The sequence below is a fragment of the Oratosquilla oratoria genome, chromosome 11 (assembly GCF_046742065.1).
Source record: "Oratosquilla oratoria isolate Oo_2021 chromosome 11, ASM4674206v1, whole genome shotgun sequence".
NCBI classification, from domain to species: domain Eukaryota; kingdom Metazoa; phylum Arthropoda; class Malacostraca; order Stomatopoda; family Squillidae; genus Oratosquilla; species Oratosquilla oratoria.
This window is the reverse complement of record NC_134787.1, coordinates 40386014-40395326: the sequence shown is the minus strand read 5'-3', so window position 1 is coordinate 40395326 and position 9313 is coordinate 40386014. Positions and strand designations below refer to the sequence as shown.

Below are 9313 nucleotides of genomic sequence, written 5' to 3'. Positions count from 1 at the left end.
ACCTTGAACTAATGTCTACATTGTATAAGTGTGGGACTGTTTCTATGTCACTGGCTGAAAGTTGTAGATGAAAGAAATAAAGATGAAGTTGATAAAGAGATATCTTGAACCTAGTCAGCCCCTTGGGAATGCACCTCCAAATGAAAGTTGATAGGGTCTGAAGACAGGCACCATGGAAATGACTCTCTGACATTCAATTTGCAGGACCACCTCTTGCAAGTAACCATCATTGGTCCCTTGATTTTTTTTTTTTTTTTTTAATCCATTTTCTTTGTAATGGTTCATAATAAGTATTATGTCGACAAAGGCTTATGTTAATGGTATTTGAAAATAGTTCACAAAGACTCCTTACCATCTCTTATGGGAGAAATGATGGAACTGAATGTATGAGTATCCTCCAGTATTATGCTCTGCTACCTTGAAAGCTAACTCAGTATTGTTCTTGGTCTGAGTCAACTGATCACAATTGCTTATCACTAAAATGCATATATGTTGCCAGCATTTGTATATTTTTTGACTGGCAAACAAGTTAATCTAACTGCAAAACAAACTTAATATAACAGAAAGCATTATAAATTTCCTCAATTTAATGCAATCATAACATTAAAGAATTATCTTAAGAGAATCTTGTTTCATTAAATGAAAAACCTGGCTTCCATACTCTTCAGTTGCTAAACCATATATGTATTATTTCTGGAACACAATTCATAAGCACATACAGTATTCTAGTTTGAGTTTACATTGAAGCACCAAATCACAATTATGTAATATAATAACACAAAACACATATACCACCATAAACTACCCATTTGAGAAAGTACAGTAGTGTCAACAGTTGCAGAAGTTTGTTTTCCATTGAAATATATTCTTCATTAGTCCATTTGTCACTTCTACTCAATATATCATAGAGGTATATTATTTACAAAACAGAACTTTTTAGTAGTCCCATTTTTATCTCTTTGACAGCCATTGCATTGCAGAGGCCAGTATTCAGAATATGTTATCATTCATGACATCAAGTCTCCAGACATGATATGAATGCATCCATCACTTTACTTATTTCTTGTATATTTCTTACTTTAATAATGTCACTTCTACCAACCTTCTTCATGGCTGCAGACACTATTGTCTTTTCATATATCTTCTGAAGGATTCAACATTCTATCACACATTCAAAGTAAATTACACTTTTACACAAATTTACTATCAACATCATTTATCCACATAGTGGTCTTTGGTTCATTAAGCTTCATTTGAAATATTACCATTTGGATATGCACGTACGCTGAAATGACTATATACTACACAGATTCAGGGAATCTATTATGTGATGAAATTCATAATATGGCACTCAAAGTGATATTCAACACATTCAATAAAGTAGCCTATAGGTAAACTTCCACACAGTTATACACAATAAAATTAAAGTATCTATAGTATAGGTTCTGAAAAACCTTACTACCTTAACTCCTAAGAAGTCTTTCAGATTTCATTTATGCCATAATATGTATATAATACATATACATACATTATAGATTGTATCATCTTAAATCTAATGATTCTGAAGTATGAGATGTGTGACACAATAATTGTGAAACTAGAGGGGCTTGTCCAATCAACCTAGTTGAATCCAATTTCACTTTCATAAAAATACACTTTTGAAATCTTCACCAGTTCATCTAGTATCAATAAAGGCAGCTTCAATTATTTAGAACAATAGGTTCAGCTGTTATGAAAACTTTCCTCTGTATGTGTATATTCTATGTCAAAAAGAAAAGGTCTAGTTGTTGCCTAAAGGCTTTTATAACTTTATGGACACAGATTGTAGTAGAAGTTCACCACTTATTTTCCAGCAACCTTAATTCTGCTGGTGCCAGATTATCAATTGTGGAAATTCAATAGTGTACCTGTACTACAGGCAAAGATATGTACTCAAGTTAGTATCCCTTTAATGTTAATTTTAGTCTTTTATCAAAACACACCTATCATAGAACTGGAAATCATTTATGAGGAGAATATTTAAATACTACTCATAAATATACATGTGTGGAGAGGGTCTCCTACAAATGAGACCTGGGGCAACTGATTAACTGACTGATAGTTTTCTGGAGTTGATGGATGAGGTTGGAGGGATGTTGGAAGGGAGGCAGTAGTTGTTTGTGGATAACACTATGCCTGTGGCTCATTATAAAGAGAGACTGAAATAGTAGCTGAGATTTTGAGAGGACATACAAGGAAAGAAAATTTGCTGCTAAGGTGCTGTGTTTTGTTAAACTGCCTTTGATTCAAGCAGTATAATAAGGGACAGGGATGATCCTTCATCCTGAAGCTAAGATGGAAGGGACATTGAATGAGTTTTTGGATGACTGTGGGTTATGACTTGGCCACTCCCATGTAAGGGGGGAAAGGGCATTTTGGTATATGTCTGTATATAGTAATCCATTACTTTTCTCTTATTCACTGCTGGCATACATTTAATTCATTCTGTACATCAGTAGTTTGTATGACTAGTAACATCAGCAATTTATTTCTTCCTGAAACTGGCAATGCTTCATCCTATAACTTGTAGAAACATTCCACATACTGGTGCACTAACTTTGCCAGACAAATCCTTTTGCTAAATCTCATAAGTTTTTATATACTGTCCTTTTTGTTCAAATATCCAATATTACTGAAGACATTCATAGATTCATTGGCCTTTTCTCATCAAAATCACCACTGAAGATGGCTGCCTGGTGTTCACGCATCTGCTCCTGCTTCTCACGTTTGAAGAATCCAAACTGAAAATATTTGGTAGAAGGTTATTAAACACTAGAATGAATGTGCATATGCATTCGAAGATTCCAATAAAGTATATACACATCATTCAGTTTTCCATTTAATTTGCTGCTGTGAAAAATGTATAAAGCAGTAATCTGAAAAACCAATGAATTTTTATATGTTGATGCCATCAACAATTATTATATACATGCACACACACATGAACCCTGTCTGGAACAGATGTCTAGAATGAGCTCTGGAGTACAGTGCTTTTCACTAAGTTTTATGAAACAAAGGCCTGGTCTGGTACTGTATGGGAATGGGAGAGATTAGCCAAAAAAGTGCATGAAATGAATTATTAGAGTAAACTGAATGAGTGAAAAAGAAATAAAAATGGAAGATGGTGAAGGTAGACAGAAATATGGTGAACCAACTAAAACAAGACTATATGTGAGCAAGGTTGAATCACCGTTAGTTGTCATCCCCCAAAAAAGCTGTTATATTGAGATACCACAACAAATCCGTAGATGAGATGAAGGAAACTTTTGTTTTTCTGGCTTTGCAAGAGAGGGTATAAGACTAGGTAAAGGTATAGATTTAGAAAGGGAGATAAGGTATAAAAATATTTCATAAAATCAAGAGATTACAGAATTAATGAAAGATGTTATAGAACTAAAAGCAGAATGCAGGGCAATGTATTGAAAAATGAGCGAGTTGAAAAAACAGAATGCTGAAACCAACAGAGAGCTTAGTGACCTATAAAATGAAAAGATGAAAAATGAAGATACAAACAAAAATGAGGCTTTGAAATGAGGAGTAAAAGAACAAATACAAGTGGTGACTGAGAAAGTTGGAGATACCATAAAGGAAACAGATCTTCAAGAAATAAAAAAGCAATGGAAAGTAGATCCGGAAAACCAAAAAATAGCTTTTAAATAATTGTATGATAAGTGGAAGAAAATGCAAAGGAAACAATCATTAAAGTAATTAAAGAGAAAGAAAATTGGGTCTGGGACACAGCAGATACAAAATACATAGTAGTATATGGTATTAAAGAAAAACACAATGTAACTAGATACTTAAGAGAAAAAGCAAGAAAGAAATAGCAAAAGAAATTCTGAAAGAGATACAAGAGGAGGGGCAATAGATGGAAAAAGAAATGGAAGAAGTGCATAGAATGAGACTATACTCTAAAGAAAGAAATAGACCTCTAAAATTTAAACCAGAGGTCATAAATGATGGCAGAAGTATTAACAAAAACAGCAAAGTTGGCAAAAAGTGAAAACTACAAATATATATGGATAAAAAAGGAAATGAGCGATGTGGAAAAAGAGAGAAAAAACACTAAAAAAGGAAGCTAATGTAAATAATTAGAGAAGAACAGAGACCAAAAAGAATTAGTTTTTTTGGAAAGTGCTGGACTTGAGGCTGAGAAAATGGTATATCAAAAGAAAGGAAATACAGGAAACAGAAAACAAGGAGAAAAAGAAAAAATCAAAAGTAACATATACCAACATAAATGGTCTGATTTCAGGATTAAATTAATTAAATTATTATCTGGTAGAAGAAAAACCAGGTATAATGGGATCTATGGAGACAAAATTAAAAGCTCCACTACCACCAAATAGTGGATAAAAAATAGAGGAAAAACAGGGTGGAGGAGTTATGTTTTTGACTAAGAAGGGCTTAAATGTGACAAAGATCACAGAAGGAAATAATAATGTGGAATTGATATTGATAAAATTTGAAAATAGTTACATGAAAAGTAGAAAATTTGTGGTAATATATGTGCCCCCAAAAACACATTCTTGTAATGAGAATGACCATTCCAAAATTTGGGAAGACACAAGGCATACATTGAATGAAATACTGAAAGGAGGAAATGTAGTAATTATGGGTAATTTTAACTCTAAAGAAATATGTTGGGAGGAGATAACAGTGAAGAGTGGAAAAGACTTTTGGGGGAACATACTACTGGGCATGACCACTGAATACACAATGACTCAATGGGTAAAAGAGAATACCAGATATAGAAATAATGAAGAACTGTCGAGACTAGATTTAATATTTATGTCAGAGCCTGAAACTGTGCATACAAGACACCAATTGGAAAGAGTGACCACATACTGCATAACACAAACATGTGTTTATTTAAAGAAATGTGGGACCAATGATGGGTACCTGCTAGTGATAGTCATAGCAGAAAGAATCATTTCCCATTTTCAAAACCTTTCAACTCACCTCCATCTGGAGGTGCAGACCCAAGGGGCTAGTACTCAGTCTCTGGGCCAGACCCAAAATCTCTCTCTATCAACTTCAAATGTGTACATGGACAGTTATGTGTTGTCCATACTCGAAATCCACCTTATCTTAAAAATTAAACTGGCTCATGTAGATTGTGTCATTGAAACATAGAGCACAGCATACAGTTGATCACTGATTAAGAGGTATCTTGCCTTATAAAGTCCATATGCAAGAAGGAAGAGAAGAAGAAGTCCTGCTAACACTGCCAGAAGGATAACCCACCATGGCACTGCTTCTCCTGGGAGCAAACCCGGAACTAAACGAGTTGTGATGTTTGCAGTGATGATTCTGTAGGAAAAAAAAAAGCTCAAACCAAGTTTCAAAACACAACATGTTACATTTTCTGTGTTAGCTATGGAAAATTAGATGCTCAAAATCTCTATGCAGGTGATACACAAAAATTGATGAATGGATACTATCAATAATGATAATGTTGGATTAATCAATTTCTATGTCATTAACTGGGAGAGGGAGAAAGAAGAAGAGGGTAAGGACAGCATTTGTTGGATATATACTCTCTCTCTTTGAAATAGTGAAGGAAAGATAGTGAAATTATTAGGAGAAAGATTTTGGGCCTGATCTAAAGACAATGCTTAAACCTTCAGATAGAGACGAGGGTGTTCAATATAATCAAAGACAAGTAGAGAGTATTAAAATTTCATCAATAATACATATGCATACATATACCAAGGGCTTTTTTCCCTTTACAAAGGAGGTAGTCAAAATCAAAAGCATATATTCACTCTCACCCATTTCATCCTCATATACTCCACTCCCATTACACCATCCCTCCCTCCCTATTGGCTCCTCTTGGATGATGGGTCATCTCTGCAACTTGTCCACTGCCCTGGGTCAGAAACAATGCAGCAAGACACAGCACATCCACATCAAGGCTGCTTCATTTAGTTGATGACACCACCCCCCACTCCATCCCCTCATGCAGAAAAAGAGATGGGGATAAATCCCTTCAGGTTGTATCAAAAAATCATTCACACATACTCTATAACCCACCATCTCCTATCCACTCCCTTCCATGCATCACAGCATCATCCATACACAAACATTCTCCATTCCTTCAACAGACATCCCCCTCTTTCCCAATACCCCTTTTACTCCATCTATCCACCTCATCTTTGATCACCCCTTAATGTTCACTCCATCCACCACTGCCTTCCACATTTCTTCTACTAATCTTTCTTCACTAATTCTTTCCATATGACCAAACAATCCCAATACTCTTTCATCAACTCTATCTCCCATCTCATTTTCCACCTCTACTCTCCTCCTCACCTCGTCATTTCTCACTCTATCCAGCCTTGTAACCCCTACCATGCTTCTTGGACATTTCATTTTAAACACATTTAAACTCTTTCTGTCTTCCTCTCTTATGTTCCATGTTTCTGTCCCATACAGTGCTGTTGGCACAGTCACCCATTCATACACCCATTTGCATCCATTTCCAAGTGTTTATTTCTCATTAGACTTTTTATTACCCCAAGGTATTTACTTCTCTAAATCTACATTCTACCTCCACTTTCACTCCTCCTTTTCCCACCACATTCGCACCCAAGTATCTAAAGCTATCCTCTTCTTCCAGCCTCTCTGCCCTAAAACTCACTTCCAATTTGCTGCCATCCTCTCCCTTTGTACATCTCATCACCTTACTTTTACCCACATTTATCCTCAACTTCCTTCTTTTGCACACCTTCCCAAACTCCATCACTAACTTCCTCAATCCCTCCTCTGATCCTGCTACAAGCACAGTGTCATCAGCAAACAACAACTGGCTTATGTCCCATTTTTTCCATTTTCTTTATCTATCTACAATCCACAGCCTTTGCATTTACCTGTCGCACCACCCAATCCATGTATAAAGTGAACACCCATGGCAATATGCCATATCTCTGGTGAAGTCCCACCTTTACCTCGAACCACTCGCTTTCTCCATTTCTAATTCTAACACAGGTTCTACTACTCTTGTAAAAACTCTTGACTGCTCTTAAAAGCTTTTCTTCTACCCCATATATCTGCAAAACCTCCCACAGTGCCTTCCTGTCTACTCTGTCAAAAGCCTTTTCCAAATCCATAAAGGCCAAAAAGACATCCTTACCTTTTCCTAAAGCTTTCTCACATATCTACCTTACCACAATAATCTGATCCACACAACCCCTACCTTTCCACACACCACCTTTACACACTTTGTGACTCCCTCCTTGAAACTTTCCCATTCCTCCTCCACTCTTAGTTCTCCTCTATCCTTCACTCCCTCCCACTTTTCTCTCAGTTTTTTCTTGTACTTCTCATTTTCTTTCTCATTTAAGCAGTTTACTCTAAGCCCCTCCCTACCTTCTGTCCTTTTCTTATTTCCCCATCTATCCTCCACTCTCAACTTACCTTCCACCAAAAAATTATCTGATATTCCACCACTCTCTCCCCTATGAACATGTATATCCAAACTCTTCCTACCCTGCTCTTGGTTACCATTATATAGTCCATTAAAGCCCTATCTACCACGCTTCCATCCACCACTCTCTCCCATGTGTACTTCTGCTTGACTTTTTTTCTAAACTGTGCTTGTTCATCAACTATCTAGACACATCTCCACCATCAACTCTTCACTATGATTTTTTCCTGGCACTCCATACTTCCCTACCACTCCATCTATTGGTTCATCTACCCTGGGATTGAGATCTCCCAATACCATTACATTGACATTCTCCCTATACCCTCTATGCACTCATTTAAATCTATCAAAAAACACCCTTTCCTCTACACTCTTCTCACAACCAGGCCCATGTGCACTTACAAAGACCCACATTTCCCTTCCCAGTTTCACCTTCATCCACATTAACCTTGAAGAAAACTCTTTCCACTCCACCACACCCTTACCTATCTCTTTATTTACTAATATAGCCACCCCTTCTCTCCCTCATCCTCTCTTCACTCCTGACATCCTCTCCACTACACTCCCAAACTCAAACTCACCCCTCCCTTTTAATTTAGTTTAAATCAATACCAACGCATCCATCTTTCTCTTCACAAACATACTTCCTATCTCTTCATTTTTACTCTCATCTGTGCTACACACACACATACATTAATCATCATAAATTAAATCATCAATAATAACCAGCATTGATACCATGCTGAAGAGGTACCGGTAGTTATAAAGGTGATAAAGGAGATACTTATGAAGGATAATAGAAGTGAAAAGTGATCATCCTTCTCTTTTGAGTGATTAATTGTCATTCACAAAATAATGCTGTCTGACTCTGGTTCATAGATATGTCAGTCTCTGATATATAGACTGCATAAAACTTATGCCACTTCAAGCCAGTGACTCAAAAAAAAAAAAAAAAAAAAAAAAAAAAAAAAAAATAAACACTACTGACATAGACAACAGTCCTACATTTCTTCCCATAGAGATCTGTGGGAGGACCCAAGGACTTTTGCCATATGATGTGGGGCTGTGGATTCCTGCTTATTAAAATTTGAGGCAGCAATTATTATTACAGACTGGTCAGTCCCATTATAAAGGAAAAAGTGGCCTCTGGTAATGGTATGTATTATTCATTATTTATTCTTACTTTGATCCAAGCTGGGGAAGATTGTAGTTGACAGATGATAGGGTAGCAGTTACAGAAGTGATGAATTCAGCACCTTTCTTTGCAGACATTACCTGACCTGTAATGAAAATTAATCTAGTGTAATAATATAAATGAATAGCTAAATATGAATGAATGAATAAATAAATAGATAAATTACTAAAAATAAATGAGAAAAAATCAACACAGTATCCTAGTTTTTAGACATGACATTACAGTATATCTATTTACTTAATTTGTATAACTACTTTTTACTATAATTTTTCTTTTATTACAATTGAGTAAATTAGGCAGCAGTGTATGACGATAAGGATGACCCTTAATCCACGAGGAGCTAAGATGAAAGGGAAACTGGGTAGTGAATGGGAGTGGAATGAGAGGAGTGGGTGCATGCTGTCACTCCCCTTGTATTCCTAACTTATGAATATGGCGACTCACTTCCTCCAGTTATAATTTTCTGTCTAGGTGAATCAAATTTCTTATTTTTTCTTCTATATCTTTCTTTCATTAATTCCTATATAGAGTGCACTCTCTGAAGTTCTTGCAAGGAATCCCCCGAAAACACATATACAAGATCCTACGTGAGTTTTTCAGTGACGTATTGATTTCCTTAGTCCAATGATCTCTAACTTTATATTTAAGAT

General features: G+C 36.0%; 1 protein-coding gene across 1 annotated transcript; it reads right to left on the bottom strand.

Annotated features, from left to right (window-relative positions):
• Positions 1-287: 287 nt before the first annotated feature.
• LOC143029748 (integrin alpha-PS5-like) lies at positions 288-8748 on the bottom strand (the record flags this gene model as incomplete). Its single annotated transcript, XM_076192651.1, is given in 3 exon segments — positions 288-2780; positions 5217-5352; positions 8652-8748. Coding segments are annotated over 3 exon segments (332 nt in total), but the record flags the coding sequence as incomplete, so codon positions are not given.
• Positions 8749-9313: the final 565 nt, after the last annotated feature.